General features: G+C 35.5%; 1 protein-coding gene across 1 annotated transcript in view; it reads left to right on the forward strand.

The window, feature by feature from the left end:
• The window catches only part of ME1 (malic enzyme 1), a 195194-nt gene that overhangs the window by 140312 nt on the left and 35849 nt on the right, over positions 1–19033 (forward strand). The window contains exon 7 of the mRNA XM_017515763.2: positions 8315–8424. Coding sequence (XP_017371252.1) covers positions 8315–8424 — 110 coding nt within the window. The remainder of the gene's footprint in view (positions 1–8314; positions 8425–19033) is intronic.

Raw genomic sequence — 19033 nt, forward strand, 5'->3', positions numbered from 1 at the left:
TTGAGATGGAGTCTCCCTCTGTCACCCAGGCTGAAGTGCAATGGCCCAATCTTGGCTCAATGCAACCCCCACCTCCTGGGTTCAAGTGATTGTCCTAAGTAGCTGGGATTACAGGTGCCTACCACCTCACCCAGCTAATTTTTGTATTTTTAGTAGAGACAGGGTTTCACCAGGTTGGCTAGGCTGGTCTTGAACTCCTGACCTCAGGTCATCCACCCGCCTCAGCCTCCCAAAGTATTGGGGTTACAGATGTGAGCCACTGCACCCGGCCTGTCCTTTTTCGTACTTCATATTTTGTGCTTCATCTTCCCTAAACCAGACTCCTAACATTCTTCTCAGATCTTTCCACTGTTTACTTGGAAACCCACACTTTAACAGCAGGCTTCCTTACCCCTTCACTTCCTCACTGGATGTTCCCTTTACCTCCACGCTTTACTGAGAAATGGCTCTCTGAACATAGGAACAGGCAAAGATTTCATGACAAAGATACCAAAAGCAATCACAACAAAAACAAAAGTGTAGAAATGGGATCTAATTAAACCTAAAGAGCGTTTCCACAGCAAATAATAAATAATAATAATCAACATAGTAAACAAAGAACCTAGAGAATGGGAGAAAATATTTGCGAACTATGCATTTGTCAAAGGTCTAATATCCAGAATCTTAAGGAACTTAAATCTACAAGAAAAAAAAATGCCATTAAAAAGTAGGCAAAAGACATGAACAGACAGTTTTCAAAAGAATACATACATACGGCCAATAACCATATGAAAAAAAAAGCTCAATATCTCTGACCATTAGAGAAATGCAAATCAAACCATAATGCAAGACCCTGTCACACAGTCAGAATGGCTGTTATTAAAAAGTCAAAAAGTAACAGATGCTGGCAAGGGTGCAAAGCAAAGGAAATGCTTATACACAGCTGGTGGGAGTATAAATTAGTTCAACCATTGTGGAAGCAGTGTGGAGATTCCTCAAAGAACTAAAAACAGAACTACCATTCGACCCAGCAATCCTATTAGTGGGTATACACCCAAAACAATACAAATCATTTTACCACAAATATACATATGCACATTTTTATTTGTTTATTGCAGCACTGTTCACAATAGTGAAGATATGGAATCAACCTAAGTGCCCATCATTGATGCACTGGATAAAGAAAGTGTGGCACATATGTACCATGGAATACTATGTAGCCATTAAAAAGAATGAGATTACATTCTTTGCAGGAATATGTTTGGAGCTGGAGGCCATTATCCCTAGCAAACTAATTCAGGAACAGAAAACCGAGTACTGTGTGTTCTTACTTACAAGTGGGAGCTAAAATAAGAACACGTGTACACACAGAGGGGCACAACAGACACTGGGGCCTAGTGTCCATGTGTTCTCATCTTTACCCCAGAGGGTAGAGGATCAGAGGAGGAAGAGAAGCAGAAAAAGTAACTATTGGGTGCTCACATAGCATCTGGGTGATGAAATAATCTGTACAACAAACCCCCATGACGTGAGTTTACCTCTGTAACGAACTTGCATGTGTACCCCAAACCTAAAATAAAAGTTTAAAAACAACAAAATAATAAAATTAAAATCACAAGGGAAAAGATTTCATAATTTTGGAGATGAGGATTTTTAAAATGCTTTTTAGTAAAATATACAAAATAGCAAGTTTAGTTATAAATGAAGCTTCAAAACTTGTTGAATTTTAAGGAACCTAGAATCTCTTAGGTTTGCTTTTTTTGTTTGTTTTTGAAAATCAGTCAACACCTAAACAAAATTATTCTATTTTGCTTGTGATTCCTTTTTTGTCCTTGCTTTAAAAGTTGTGTGATTTTTTGATACTATAGATTCTTTTGCAGAAATAAATACTGAATAAAAAATGCTTGGAAATATTATTTTAATTATTTATCCCTTATTCTAAAAGAAAAAAGATTCATAGCATAACATTTCAAGTCCTTGGTATCATTTTGGAAACAGAATTGTTTCTTTGAAAGATCAGCAACAGAGATATAATTTAGAAGTCATTTGTGTAAAGCATGATTGTCAAATTCTTAAAAATAAGAGAAATTTGAGGGGATGAGAGTATAGGGGAAAAGAATAGATGATTATGGCTGAATCTTTATCATTTGTACTGTCACAGATAATAATTAAGAAGTAACAGTAAAATATAATAAAATGAATGATAAGAGAAATGAAAGGACTGTCTAAATGTTACAAAATAATACAGAAGTAAAGTAGTAGGAAAAAAGCCATATTGCAATGAAAGAAGTGAACACATCTGTCTTCTTCATTTTTACCTACAAGGAAGAATTGAATGCGAATGGTTCTTGGCCAGAGAGAAGTTGAGTCAACTTCACATTACTTATTCCAGCATTCAAGACCATTCATAATCTAAAATTCAACAACCAGTATTGATTTTCTAAAGTCCTTCTAACTAATGTTTGTCAGTGTCCCCACTAAAAACTTTGAGACCTCTATTCTATGACTGATTCTTCACTCCACTCTTCTCCTTATTTGAATTCTACCAAGGGCCCATCTTAAATCTCACCTAATTCATGCCTCCCCTCAGTCCTTTAGTGATCAATGTGCCACTGCTTTGGTTTTTAATCTGAACCTCTTTTAAGTTATTTGCTTGTATCCAATGAGACTGTTTCCCAGTGAGCATTTCCAGGGCAAGATCCCTGCTTCTATTTGCTGCTTAATTCATTGAGCACTCTCAAGCTTCAATACATAATAAAAAATGAATAATTTGGAATAAGTTATCCCTAAGGTACTCATCAGAGCTAAAGTGCACTGGATCTTGAATATTTCATGGTTCTACATATGTAATAAATCCTATAAAAACATTTTACTATATATTATAGGAAAAATTAAAGCATGTTTGGTTAACCTGGTTATAGTGAATTCTTGATAATTTATAATCAAAGAAAGAGTCATGTTTTTCCCAGTATCTGTTCATATGTTTCCTGTAATAAAAGGACCTGGTATGTTGAATGCATACAAATGTTGTTTTGCTGTTAGTATTTTTATGATAAAATTATAACGCCCTTATTTTATCAGTGCAATCTTTTCAGATGTAAATATGCTTTTCATTTCATTGATTTGATAACTCTGTTGGTGCTCTGTGTAGGCAGTATATATAGCAGTGAAAGCCAACCAAGGGCCCTGTGGTTCAGTGCAGACCTTACCATGTATTAGCAGTATGAACTCAACCATGGCTCTTAATTTTACTGAGTTGATTTCTTTATTTGTTAAGTGGATAATAATGCTACCTTCTTCACTGGCTTGCTGACAGAATTGAGATAATCCCTGTAAAGTGTGAAGCATAGTGCCTGACACATGGAAGTGCTAGGTATAGTGATTAGTCACTGTAATGAGGTATTTGTCAGATTTAACAATGCCACAGGAGCAAAATCTCTGCAGTTTTTACATGTTAATTTTATGGGTGCTATTTCTGTTAACTTTCAAAACCATTTGCACCTACTATTTTATGTGATATTTTGATCATAAAATAGTAGGTTCTTTTCATAGTTATGTAGAACTGAATTGGCTAACTTCTCAGTGTTCTACTTGTAATTTTATAGTGACAAAGTGGGCCTCAAATTGGAACTATCGCTTACGTGGCTTTCTTTTATTATATGATGCAAGATGCTTGTATCACAAAATGAATTCAGAATGCCTCTGTCTAAATCTTCAGGAGTCAAATCAGAGTTAACTATCAGGTAGAGAAAATTCATAAAACTAAAACTGATACATAGTTTCCAAGGGATACTTGTAAAATAAATTTTTGTAAATGATAAGGTATCCTATACACCATTTTACTACCTATGCCTATTCCCAGATTTCACTTAAGAAACATTATAAATTTATAGCCTGACCACATTGTGCCCTAAACATTAAAGGCAGACCATATTGTAGGGATTTCATTTTAACCACAGAGAAATTGTAGCAAGCGCAAAACCGCAGAACCAAGTAAGTAGTAGATCCGGGAATAGAATTGAGAAGGCTCTGATTCCTCCTCACATACTGAGACCACAGAGTTCTGCTCCTTCTGAACGTAATGACAGCTTATCCAATGCTGCTAGACCACCAGTATATGATACATTAGGAGCAGACCATATGCCAGCACTCTCCAAAGGCTCACAGGCTTTACTTTCTAAAGGCCTACTTTGAAACCAGAGAAGTAGGAGGAACCATACAAGCATCTCCTGATTATTGACTAATACTTGTGTTTGGGGTACTTAGTTGCTATAACAAAGTTTGCTTCTCAGCTAGGTTGTAAAAAAGTAGTAATTTGTAACCATAGAAATGGTTTTACCAGTTTTTAGTAACATTTTTGTAATTACCCATACAGCTAGCTAAAGAGTTTCCTTGGAGAATGAATGGCATCATACATAAAAGGAGTAGAAAAATTTTATATTTCCTTTAAGAATTGACCCCACTATCCCATTTTACTTTTAAATTTTTGCTTCTTTTTGTCTTTAGTGATTTACAGAGCACTGAAATGGTTGTTTTAAATATTTTGTCTTGTAATATTATTGCTGTTTGGAGAATGAATTTGCCAACCTCTTCACTCTGTCATGCTAGAAGTAGACTTATTTTATTACTATTTTGGATAAAATTTGCTTGGATAAAAATTGCTTGTATTTCTGTATGTTTTACCATTTTATTATATATAGACCTTTTAAACTGGGATTATTTTCATTCTTTCTGAAATATACGTTTTAGAAGTTTCTTTAGCAAAAGTCTTTTGATTTTTATTTATCTAAAGATATCTTCATTTTAACCTTACTGTTGAAGAATAGCTTTGTCTAGGATAGCAGTTATTTTCCCCTAGCCCCTTGCAGGTTCTGTAGCCTCTAGGCTTCACAACCACTTTGTGAAGTAAGTAGTTGTTATTCTCATCTCATAGATGAGGAAACAGGCACACAGGTGTACTATATCCATTTTGCTCAGTAATGATAGTCTAACAGTAATGATTAGTCTTACTAAACTATCAAGAAAAAAATACTTCTCTGCTTTAATTCCTATAGCTTTATAGTAACTTTAATATTTAGTACTGTTAATCATCTGTATTACCTGCCTGTGGCTTCTATTGCTACTATTAAATAATTTTTTAAAATCTGGTGGCTATAGAGTACTTACGTGTCAGTCATTGTATTGAGCACTTACTTTTATGACTTCATTTAATCCTGCCAACAACCTTATGGTAATAGGCTATTACTATTCTCATTTTTCTGATAGGAAATCAGAGGCACAGAACAGTTAAGGACACATAGTATGTAAGGATGACAAGATTCATCCCAGGAGCTCTGACTCCAGAGCCTATACTTGTAAACCAGTATGACAGCAAGTAAATACTTTAAAAGAATGATAAAAGATGATTAATAGTACTAAATATTGAAGTTACTATAACGCTATAGGAATTAAAGCAGAGAGGTATTTTTTTCTTGATAGATTGTTAAGACTAATAATTACTGTTAGACTATCATTACTGAGCAGTACCAATGTGGTATACCTGTGTGCCTGTCTCCTCATCTATGAGATGAGAATAATAATAGTACTTACTTCATAGAGTGGTTGTGAGGAGTAAGTGTGTGTGTGTGTGTGTGTGTGTGTGTGTGTGTGTAATATAAAGTGAAAACATTTGTTGTCATCAGCAGTAGTAGAATAAAATAGAAAAGCACAGAAACAGACCCTACTATATATATGTCAGAGTATAGTATCTAATTACACGTGATTAGGAGAAGGATGGACTACCACCTATGTACTGGCATAGGTGGGTGATTATATAGAAAACAGAAATTTTGATATAGCTTGTTTTTTTAATCTATGGCCTAACAGTAAAAGTATACTGGATTTAGAGGTTAACTATTTTCTAAATCTATGATATAATTTGAGGAAATTTTTGATTAATAGTTAAATAAATATATGTAGAGGAGACTGTTGTAAGCATTTCATCAAAGGAGAAACCATAAATAAAAGGATTGAAAAATCTGACCACATAAAAGTTTAAAATTTATTTGGTGAAAACAATTAGGAACACTGTCTAAATAACTAATGGCACAGTGTACTAGATTAGAGAAACCATTTGCAACATAATTGTCATGAAATAATAAAACAACTATAACAATAGAAAAATGAATAAACATAGACTCTTCCAGAAAGAATTTAAAATGACCAATAGACATAGAAAAAGGTGCTAGGCTACAATAGTAATAATAAAAACTAAAAATAAAAAGTTAATACAGCTAGTGCTCGACTTATGACCACGGTCGGGACCGCGGACCAGTTGTAACACGATTTGGTCGTAAGTTGAGTAGGCTATATGTACAGTTGAAATGGTGCACACGGAGATGGTAGTGCTGCTGGAAGCTGGTCCGCACTGTCGTACGCCCAGCTGGGCAACGTTTCCGCTGCCAGACGCAGAGCAGTCGTGGCTAGCGATTATGGTTGTAAAGTCGAATGGTCATAAGTTGCATAGGTGGTAAGTTGATCAATACCTGTACCAGTTTTCACCTGTTACAGTAATTTAAAAAGATAGTCTATCCAGGATAAATATATAATTATATATAAATTAACTTAATGGAAGGGAAATAACACACTTACAGAATTTTTTTAATTGTATCAGAAGAAAAAGAGAGAAAGCTCATCTGCCTTGTGATATCAGGGGGTGGTAGTTTGAGACTGTTCCTGAATTACAATGTTGACAAGAAGTGATAAATGAGTGCAGCGTTTAACATTCTCTTTTCTGGAGGTTTGACATTCAGGGGAAGAAAGATAAGTAGCTATAGGTTTGATTTTGCAGTGGTCAAGGGAGGTGGTTTTAAACTCAGGTAGTCCTGAAAATGCTTGAAGACAGGAAAGGACCAGTGGAAGAGGAGGAATTGAAGCTGTCAGTATAAAGAGGTGCTGTTGATTCAGTAAGGTCCATAGAGAGATTAGAAACAAGGAAGCAAGAATCATTCTCACAAGTTGAGGAAGAACTTAGAAATAAAAGTACAAAATATTTTAATGTAGGGGAAAAGTAAGAAGGCTAATATTGTTTTCTCTAGCATTGATCTTAATGAGGTAGTGACTGGTAAGAGACTTGGGAGACCAGGAGAATAAAAGAAGGTTCGTAAAAGCTGCTGCTATGGTCTAATCATTACTATTACATGTTAAGTTTTATCTGTTGAGATGTAGTCCCCATTGTGAAAATATTAAGAGATGGGGCCTTTGGGGAAGTGATTAAGCCATGAGGACTCATCCTTCATGAATCTTTTATCAGTGCCCTTATAAAAAAGGCTGAAGAAAGCATGTTTACTTACTCCTTCTGCCATGCAAAGATGTAACTAAAAGCCACTATCTATGGGAAAAGGGTCCTCACCAGACACAGAATCTGCTAACACCTTAATCTTGGACTTTCAGCCTCCAGAGCTGTGGAACAGTAGATTTTTATTGGTTATAAATTACCCAGTCAAAGATACTTTCTGATAGCAACTGCTATGGGTATTGTGTTGTGGACCAGTAACAGAGGAAAACAAGTATTTCAGGACTTTATTGAGATCCTGGCTGAGATTCCATAGCATTGATTTATGTGCTATCTTAATAGAAAAAGAGCTTCATAGTCCCTAAAGAACAAAGGGACAAAGAAGTGTTAGGAGATAGCCAGCACACTGTTGAAATAACTGTCTTTAGCATACAGAGATGAAGCTAGATGGGAGGAGTGGAAGGGCCACAAGGAAGATCTGACCATATCTTTCACCATACCCTTACATATACTACCACTTTATAGCCTAATAGGGCTTTTAAACCATTTTTTAAACAATTTTTTCTTTTTCATCTTTCACCTGAGTTATTTTGCTTCTGTTTTTCCTCAGCTTATAAAACCCCCCATCTCTACTTTTGGAATCATAACTATTCATTAAAACTTTGTTCATTTGTTGCCTTGTCTTTGATCACAACCAGAAGTGATATCTGTCCTCTGAACACCTATTATTCCTTATTCATACCATCTTTATGTTACTTCTCATTTACTTCAAAAAGAGTTTTGTTTCTACTAAAAGTTAAATTCCTTAAAGAAAGGGAACATATTTTGGTCATTTTATGTTATTTCACGGTGCCAACACAATGAATTTTCCATGGTAAGCAGGTAGTAAATATTTGCTGAACAGATATTATATTGCATATTTATACTAAGCAGCAAGATAGAACCTTTAAAAGGAAATAATGTTTTCCTATTTCTATGGGCTAATTTTAAAAGTTTTTTTATTTTTTTATCTTCAAATAGTATTTTATTAGCTCTTTTAATATGAATGTTTTTGTCCCATAGGTATGGCATGAATTGCCTTATTCAGTTTGAAGATTTTGCCAATGTGAATGCATTTCGTCTCCTGAACAAGTACCGAAACCACTATTGCACATTCAATGATGATATTCAAGGTAATGAAAATTTCACTGCTATGGATCAATAACATATCTGAAATTAGTTCATAATTTTATAAAGATTCAAATTAAATCAATTATACTGAGTACCTTTTAAATTCCAGGAATTATGCTTGTTGATGTCACATATTATTTCTCATCTAGCTGCATATATTTGAGGAAAGTACTCTCTGACTCTAGAATATACCATATTATCTATTAGCTAGAAAATGAGCTCCAAGAAATCTGACAAAATCCCTGGTGATTATGCCTAAACAAAGAATGAAATGTATGAGACCATGTTATTCATTGTTTAAAAATGAAAGTGTATTTACTTCTCTCTTCCCCAGCCTCATCTCAGTCAGCCAATTTGTACCCTAGTAGGAGCCGCCTTTATATGGTGTGCCGCATTTTACTATTTGTCTTTGATTGTAGATGCTTGGCTACCTGCCTTTGTCTAAGCTGCTGAATTTTTTCCTCTTTAAGCTCTATTTTTTTAATCCTCTACAGATCCATGCAGAGCCCACCCCCTATACACATGTCTTACTATGAGAATCTTAGGGATCCTGTTTCATTATTGGAAGGTAGGGGGAAAGCACAGACAGATGTCCTGAGGAGAAAGACCACAAAGAGTTTTTGTAACCTGAAATAAGATTTAAAATGTTTCCATTTCACTAATTTTAATGCATGTTTTCCAGTGTTTATCTTACTTGATTCTCAGCAGCATTCCACATTGTTGACTCACCTTGTTTGTTGAAATACTCTGTGCTGTTGGCTTCCATGTCACAGCATTCTGCTGATTTCTTCTTACCTCTTTGGCTGTTGGCCTTTTCTTTTTCTTCTGCAAGTTCATTCTTTCCTGTCTAGCTATTAAATGACAAAACACTTCATTTTTAAATGACCCACTCAGTGCCAGCTCATTTACTTTTTGTTCTGCTTTATGTTGTTAGGTATCTACTCCAAGTCCACAGATTCAGTTAGCAGATTTATATTGCCAGTCCAGACTTATTTGTGTTCCAGGTCTATATACCCATCTCTTTATTTAAAATCTCCTCTTCAGCACCTGTAATCCCAGCACTTTGGGAGATCAAGACAGGCAGATCGCTTGAGCCTAGGAGTTCAAGACCATCCTGGGCAACATGGCAAAACTGTCTTTACAAAAAAGTACAAAAATTAGCCCAGCATGGTGGTGTGCACCAGTAGTCCCAGCTACTCCAGAGGCTGAGGTGGGAAGGATTGGATCTCTTGAGCCCAGGAGCTTGAAGCTGCAATAAGCCGTGCTCATGCCATTGCACTCCAGCCTGTGTGACAGAGCAAGGGCCTGTCTCGAACAGCAACAACAACACAACTCCTGTTGGATATCTCAAAGTTATCTCATACTTAACCTACTCCCATATCAAACTCTTATTTCCGAACCATACCTGACCTTCTTCCAGTGTTCTTTTCAGTGAATTCTGATAGTTCCCTCTTCAGCTTTCCCACCAAATACAGTCTATCACTAAATCTTTCCCATTTCTTATCATAAAAATCTGCATTTTCCATAGATTTCTCCTTATCACCCTAGTGTAAATTACTATCATCTAAGAAATCTATCCACATTTACTCTTGCTTCCCCTTCTTATATGTTTTCTGCATAGTATCTCTACAGTTTGTCAGATATAGATCTAAGTAAGTGCTGAGTCTTTTGTGGTGAACAGATAATTTTCTTTTGATTGTAGAAATCCGATCATATTATTTCTTCCTCAAAATAATTTAATGGATTGTCATTGTACTTAGGGTAGAGATGAAAATCCTGAATGTGGCCCAAAATGCATGGGCTGACCCCTGTTTTTCTCTTCAGCCATTCTAGCCACACATCCTTTCTCAGGTCCTGAAATGAGCCAGGTTTCTTTCTATTAAGGGTCTATCCAAATGTTGATCTCTCGTCCTAGAATACCCTTTCTTCCCCTCTTCAAATCTCATCTCAAATATAACCATTCCTCAGTAAACCCTTCTGAATTTCTGTATCTGGGTCAATTCCACCTCATAGGCTGCCATAGAACTAATTATTTTCTTTTTTGCTTATCATAGTAGCATTGTTATATATTTATGCAATTTTTTTTCAGACAGAGTCTTGCTCTGTTACCCAGGCTGGAGTACAGTGGCACAATCTTGGCTCACTGCAACCTCTGCTCCCAGATTCCAGTGATTCTCCTGCCTCAGCCTCCTGAGTAGTTGGGATTACAGGCATGTGCCTCTATGCCTGGCTAATTTTTGTATTTTTGCCATAGACCAGTTTTTGCCACATTGGCCAGGCTGGTCTCGAACTCCTGACCTCAAGTGATCTGCCTGCCTCAGCCTTTCAAAGTGCTGGGATTAAAGGCGTGAGCCACCACACCTGATGTATTTATGCAATTTTAAAAAATTAATATTTCAATCCCAACTAAATTGTAAGCTCTTTGAAGGCAGAGAACATGACTGTTTTGCTCATCACTATATCATTAACTTGTCACTAACACAGCCCTAGGCCCATAGAAAGTACTTAATATTAGTGGAACGAATCAACATAATATGTCTAAAGCAGGCAAACTACAGCCTGTGAGCCAAATCTAGCCCACTGCCTGTTTTTGTAAAGTTTATTGCAATATAGCCATGCCCATGTGTTTATATATTGCTTACAGTGGCTTTCATGCCATAATAGCAGAGTTAAGTCTGGGATAGACTTTGTATGGCACAGCCCTAAAATATTTACTATCTCGCCCTCTATGAAAAGAATTTGCCAACCTTTGGTCTAAGGGATTAAAGTTGAAGGAGTTGGTAAAATTTGAACTAAGGAGTTGGACGGTTGGCTTGGGTAGGTTTGCATTTGGAAAGATCACTCACACTGTCTTCAATCTAGAGAACAGAATGAATTGGAGCACATTTGAAGGCTGTTGCAGAAATCCATGATGATGGCATCTTACTCTAAGAAAGTGCCAGTGAAGATGGAAGTAGACAGATAATTAGTTATTGATAGTAAAGGTAAGGAAGTAGCCTAGGATTCTGCCTTGAATAACCAGAAGAATTGTAGGGGAGTAACTGAGATGTATAAAATGAGAGACACTCTTACAGGTAGATGTTAAGAGCATGGACTTAGGAGTCATAATGATTTGCTTTGCCCCTTAGTAGCTGTGGACTTTGACCAATTTAGATAACCTCTCTGTGTTTTAATTCCTTTCCTATGGCAGAAAGTTACACAACAGTTTCTATTTTTTCTTTGAAACAACAGATCAGAAGTTTGTGGAAGACAAAAAAATATATCTAATAGCCTGTAATTTTTCTTTGAAATAACAGGATTGGAAATTTGAGGAAAATGAAAAACAGATCTGAAAGAACTATTGTAGAGGACAAGAGAGCCACTGACTGTGAAACATATAAGGATTCAGTTAGTGGATGTTGCAGATTCAGTTGAAATTAGTACTGTAAATATATCATGATGCCTGTCTGAGCAGCTTGAGTTTAACAGTTCAGGAATAGGTAAGGCCATAATGAACAACCGGATTCATCTAAATTAGAAATTTTATTGTATTTGTGCAAAGAAAGGACAATGGGATAAGAGCTAAGGTTAAAATGATGACCATGACACTAAGCTGGATAGGGAAGGAAGTGAAGATAAGAAGATTGTTAGATAGGGGAAAAGGCCTAGACATTTCAATGGGTTTGAAGAATGGGTATAATAAGGATAATTGAATAAAAGACCTGGGAAGATAGGAGGTTGTAGACCATACATGAAAGTAATTGGTCAATTCTTTCTTTTCCCCAAATTCTTTGTGATATCAATTACATTGTTCCTTTAGTGCCAATTTTCATGACAAAGATGCTTAAGTTATTTAAGCTTTGTTTTATTCTTTTTCATATTAAATTTCTTATTGAGTATTCATAAAAAGTGAGTATTTGAGATTTCAAAAATAAAATAATCTCAAAATTTACAGATGTTAAGAATTATGAGCTATAGAAAGACAGCCTGATTTTAATGTTATTTTTATTAGTCCATTTTCCCACTGCTACAGAGAACTTTCCTGAGACTGGGTAACTTATATAAAGGAAAGAGGTTTAATTGACTCAGTTTCTCATGGCTGGGAGGCCTCAGGAAACTTACAATCATGGCAGAAGGCAAAGGGGAAGCAAGCGCCTTCTTCACAAGCCAACAGGAGAGAGACAAGAGAAGGAGGAACGTCCAAACACTTGTAAAACCATTAAGTCTCATGAGAACTCTCTATTACAAGAACAGCTTGGGGGAACTGCCCCCATGATCCAATCACCTTCCTCCCTTGACACGTGGGGACTACAGGTCCCTCCCTCAACTCGTGGGGATTACAATTTGAGGTGAGATTTGGGTGGGGACCCAGAGCCAAACCATATCGGTATTGCACACTAACTTGAAGATACCATGTATGATAATTATAGAGTACCTTTGTTGCTACAAACACATGCTTTGTAGACCAGTGTTTTGAAGTCACTTATCAATTCATTTTGTACTGTTCCCTGAAACAGTTACCAGTAAACTGTTGAACAAACCTATAGAATTCTTTTAATATTATATATCTTTTGATTTTGTGGGTCTCATGTAAATGTCCATACAAAGTCCATAAATGTCCATAAAATGTCCATCTGGTTAAAGACCAGTATTAAATAATTTTGAATCATCATGTAGAGTTAATGGGAAACAGAGTTCAGTTTAAGAAAAAGAATGCTAAATTCAAATTATCAAACAAAACCAAACAACTAGGGTCAGGATTTTTATCCATCAAGGCCAGGAATTTACAGGTCAGGCTCTGGGTACATGAGAATGAAAGCCTGGAGCACAAGAAATCAGAAGCAAGAGCCAAGCCTAGGTCCAGAGCAGAGCATGAAGGAGCCCTGAGGATCCACAGCAGAATATTCCCCCCAAGCAGAGCACCACAGTGGAGGCATTAAATAACTAGATTTTCACCATGACTAATTTGTCCTAAAATATAATATGTACATATATAGTCTATTTATTTCCATATGGGAATTTGTGTTCAGAAAGTATTTCCTAAAACAGAAAGTATTACTGCCTTAGGAAACAAAAAGATAGGTTTGAGAAAAATGTGTCTAATCTCTGACTAGAGAAAACCTTTGGTAAGTTATTGGGATTCTGACTAGAAATGTCCAAACCATTTTGTGCATGTCATACAAAATTGTGTCCTTATGACACATTTTCTTCATACAGTTCTTTTTTACCTTTTTAACCTTATGTTCTTACCATTATGCCCACAGATGTAATACTTTCCTCTCTGTGGGCACAGAAATTGCATTCTAGTGCCAACGAAAATAATTATCTAACCATTACAGCCTTACCATATAAATAAGTGTGTTTACACTGGACCCTTGGGTGGACTCTTTTCTTTTTTTTGAACAGATGTGCTATTTAAAGATATGATTTATTAAAAGTATTTGATTAAAATTATATATATTTAGAAGTCTACTAAGTTATCTAAAATAACCTTAAATAATATAGATTTTGGTTCAAAATGTATTTTAGACATGAATGCATTCTCATTATAAACTATTTTAAACTGGAAAAATGCAACAAATTGAATCTGTTAAGAAATTGGACATGTAATTATATAATCTGAAGACAATCAGAATTCAGCAAATTCAGACTGAAAAAAATTACGGTTTTAACCTCTAGTCATTTAAAATAAGCTACATAAAGAAATTTTTCTTCTCATAATAGCCTCTCTGGAATGGCTTCCCTGTAACATGATACTCTAAATATTGTACGTGGAAATTTTAGCCATAATAAACTAGTTTGACTTGTTAGGATTTTTTTTAAAATACATTTACTGTATCAGGTACATTTTTGTAAATATAGTCTAATCTTATACCGAGTACTTTGATTAAAAAGATCAAAATCAGACATGGTGAAACAGATATTCACAAAAGGATACCATGGCCAGTAAACATATTTTGGAAGTTTAGCTTTACTATAAAGTTTTTAAAAATTTATTAAACAGCAAGTCAGAAACTGATTTTTCTCTATCAAGCTGGCAGAGATTTCCATTATAATCCCAACTGTTAATGATGCTTTTAGAAAATGACAACTTGCATACATTGATGATAGAAGTATAAGTTGGTACTTTTTCGGGGGGGCAGATTGTGTCAAAAACCTTGAAAACATTCAGATCTTTTACCTGATACAATTCTTTTATACAAGTTTATCCTGAAGAAATAATGATGTGCAAAACAAATATACAATGTATTGCAGTGCTATCTTTAATAGCAAAAAATCAGAACCCCCTAAATATCTAAAAATAGAGGTTTGGTTGAATGAATTACCATATACCCATAGTAGGGAATATTATAACTATACAAAATAGTATTTTAAAATATAGACATGGTAAGGTAGCCACAAGATATTTTTATGAGATAAAAGCCTGTTAAAATAGTAAGTATTTAATTAGGTATTTTTTGTAAATTAAAATTTTTTGGATATACACATGTCACTATGAGACAAAAATTTGTTAAGACTATACATAAGAATGTTGAAAATGCTTATAGCTAGACAGTGGGATTACAGGTGACTTTTTTGTCTTTGTTTATCTGGATTTTAACTGATGCATTTACCACAATGAGCATGTATTTATGAATAACTATTTCAACTGCAAAAAGATCAAACATGGCACAACTGTTGAGCCATAATATCAAAAATACCTAAAATATATTATTTGATTAGCAAGATAACTTAGTATCAAATCTTTAACTTCCATTAGTATTCTTCCCAAAGCGGTATTGTTTTTTATGTTGTAATCTGGAATTTGCCATCATCTCATATCAGTGACATTTTTCATTATGTCACCACTTATTTGACAAAATATTGGACATAACTGATCATAGCAGACAAGACAAGTTATACAAAGAAAGATAATAGCATTGTAACTATTCTTTTTCCTCATAGAATTTTGAGTTAATACTCATTTAATGCTTACAATATAATATTCTGAAACTTTTTTATGTGATCTTATATTTATGTGTAGATCCTAAAAGTATAGATTTTCTTTTTATTAATATGCAAGAAAATAGTTTAGATTATTTTATTATATTAAAATGTGTTTGTCAAATACTTAAAAAAGCAGCACATGAATTAGAATACAAGAATATTTTGTTAAATATTTTTATTACAAAAGAATGTAACAGAAGAATTTTAAAGTATTACTTTGTGTTATTAATAATGACACCCCACCACTTTGGGAAACATGATCATGGTTGAAAGATGGCTTCTTTTGCTGTAACTTCAACCTCTTTCTATTGCCTTCTCCTTAGTCTGTGACCATATTTAAATTGCTTTGATTCTTAAAATTATTGCCTCAATTCTGCTTTCTTCCCTCCAGCAGCCCATGTCCTTCTTCTCTTAAAAACATAAAAATAAGATATTTGCCTCAATCTTGTTTCTCTCCTACCCCATCTCCATCCTCACCCCATTCTTCCTTTTCTTATCTAAGCTTCTCCAAGGAGTGTTCCACACCTGCTCTCCCTGTTCTTTGCCTTTTATTTCTTCCTCAGAATACTGCTGTACATCTTGAGCCCTAACATGCATGCTACTAAAATAGCTCCCTGATAGGTCACAGGTGATATGATTGCAAGATCCAATAACAATTTTTCATTTTCTTTCTTGATTGACCTTTGTTCTTTGGCACTACTACTTTTCTCTGTTTTCAGGTAACTGTGTGCTCTCCTACTTTCTCTTACCTCTTTGACCGTTTTTTTTCTGTCATCTTCCCCATATCACATTTCTTGTCCTCTACTTCTTAAATGTTCGTGTTCATTTAGGTTCTCTCCTTTTGCCACTCACTCTGAATAATGTTATCAATCCATATGACCTCAATACAACTACATGTTTTAAAATATTTATCTGTGGCCCAGATTATATGTAACATAATAATATAAATGTAATATAATAATATACATCTTTATCTGTGGCCCAGAATAACTCATGATGGAAAGCATAAGCTTTGTGCAAAAGCTCAAATTGAACCTTCTAATTTGTTTACGTACCCACAGCCTCAACCCTCTCAAACCTACCACCCACCACGATTCTTGAATTTAAAATCTTTCAACACCATCTGCTACCTATATTATAATTACAGATAGTCATATATACCTATAGGTAATATTAGTATATAGTAGAAGGCCCTACATGATCTGACCCCAAAACTTCTCTAGCCTAATATCACTTTGCATTCTGATAAGTTGTGTTTGCATCAACAAAACTGCTCTATTCACAGTTTCACATGTGTTTCATGTCCTCTCTCCTTTTATGTTTTGGAAGGCTGAGTATACAGATGGAGCTTGTATTCTGAGTCTTTACTATAAGGTGACTTGGTTGGGCCACTTTCTTAGGTAATCTTCCTTGTCAGTCTCTTTGTATTTTTTCTCTTACACTGCTGAGATTCCACAGAAAAGATTTTTCCAATATCTTTCTGCCTTTCTGCCAGTGTTCTTTAAGTAGAAGTTTGGAGAGTCTCCATATTGAATATGGAAACTTTCAATTAATCTTTCCAGTATGGCACCCTTGCCCCCAATTATGCCTGGTCTCTTGTTTTTGTTGTTTGTTTGTTTTGAGACCAAGTCTCACTCTGTTGCCCTGGCTGGAGTGCAGTGGTAAGATCTCAGCTTACTGTAACCTCCACCTCCTGGGCTCAAACAATTCTCTGCCTCAGCCTCCAGAGTAGCTGGGATTATAGATGCCCGCCACCACACCTGACTAATTTATTTTGTATTTTTAGTAGAGACAGTGTTTCACTGTCTTGGCCAGACTGGTCTTGAACTCCTGATGTGGTGACCCACCCGCTTCAACCTCCCAAAGTGCTGGGATTACAGGTGTGACCCACTGCACACAGCCACCTGGTGTCTTATACTCCAGTGACCCCTTCCAGAAAATGAGCCTCAAGTTTTCTTTCAAACTTCCACAGTGTGGGGAATTTGGCTATCTTCTAGGAGAGGGAAGCAGATTTGGGTTTTAACTGATATATATATATATATATATATATATATATATATATATATATATTTTTTTTTTTTTTAATTTTGAGACAGTATCTCTCTCATTGCCCAGGCTGGAGTGCAGTAGTGCAGTCATAGCTCACTTCAGCCTCAAACACCTGGGTTCAAGTGATCCTCCTGCCTCAGCCTCCCAAGTAAATAGGAAAAAGGTGTGCACTACTATACCCAGCTAATTTTTAAAAATGTTTTTTGGGGGGTAGAGATGGGTCTCTCTATGTTGCCCAGGCTGGTCTCAAACTCCTGAGTTCAAGCAATCTTCCTGCCTTGGCCTCCCAAAGTCCTGAGGTTACAGGCATGAACCTCTGTACCCCAGCCTTCTTAATAGATTTTTGGCCGACTTCCTGTTTTCATCCTCTCCTTTATCCCTACTTCCAGAGGCATTTGGTGCCTCCTATACCTGGGTTTTTGAAAATTTTGCTGTATTGGTCTGGTCATTTATTCCCCACTGCTGGCCAACAATTCAGCTTTCTCAGGTCTGCTAAGTCAGTTGCTATTTGCTCATTTAGAAGCCTGTCAGCTTCTAAAATGTTATTGCTACCCTTTTCTCTTGGCCTTTTAAATTTTTTCCTTTTCAAAAAAGCTGCTTTTTATTGTTTTACTAGAGTTTGTTGGGGAAAGGAATACTAATCCTGTGTTCAATCTTCCATTTTTAATAGGGAGTCATCCCTGCTTCCATGTCTTCACATATGTTTTTCCTGCTCAGCATGTCCTCCTGTCTGAGGTCCTGGAACTCTCACATTAATTTTTTAATACTGTGTTCAGGTAGAAGGCACTCTAAATGCCTTTACCTTTGCCTAGATAAATTCACCTCTCCCCCTCGTAGTTAGAGTTCTTATATTTTACCCAATCTGTTTTACTCAATCTATTTAATAGCACATAAATAGTTCTTGTATTTTACCCAGTCTATTTAATAGCACATAAATATAAATCAATACAAATAAGTGTTATTAAATAGGTTGGGTAAAATACTAGAACTATTTTAATAGGATTATAATTATTTGATTACATATTGATCTCCCTTACTAAATATATATGGTAATTTTAATCAGATTTAATAAATTATTACATTAGTAGAGGCTATTCTTTGATGAAAGGTGAGACTTTTATTTAACAACCATATGTTGCTATGTTTATGTTAAACTCATAAGTTTCTAAAATGTTAAGAAATATTTTATCTGTTTAGTATCTCGCTAATAGTGTTAAGTTCTCTTTAAAACTGATAGTACAGGTGGGGCTCAGTGGCTCACAGCTATAATCTCAGCAGTTTGGGAGGCTGAAGCAGGCAGATAACCTGAGCTTAGGGGTTTGAGACCAGCCTGTCCAACATAGCAAAACACTGTCTCTACTAAAAATACAAAAATTAGCCAGGCATGGTGGCGGTCACCAGTAATCCCAGCTACTTGAGAGGCTGAGGCAGAAGAATCACTTGAACCTGGGAGGCAGAGGCTGCAGTGACCAGGTTCGGGTCACTGCATTCCAGCCTGAGTGACAGAGTGAGACGCTGGCTCAAAATAAAAAAACAAAAAATCTGATAGTACGAAGACAAATTTTAGCACACTTTCTATCTCATTTACAAGAAGCT

This window comes from Cebus imitator, unplaced genomic scaffold (assembly GCF_001604975.1).
Source record: "Cebus imitator isolate Cc_AM_T3 unplaced genomic scaffold, Cebus_imitator-1.0 Scaffold558, whole genome shotgun sequence".
Lineage (NCBI taxonomy): Eukaryota > Metazoa > Chordata > Mammalia > Primates > Cebidae > Cebus > Cebus imitator.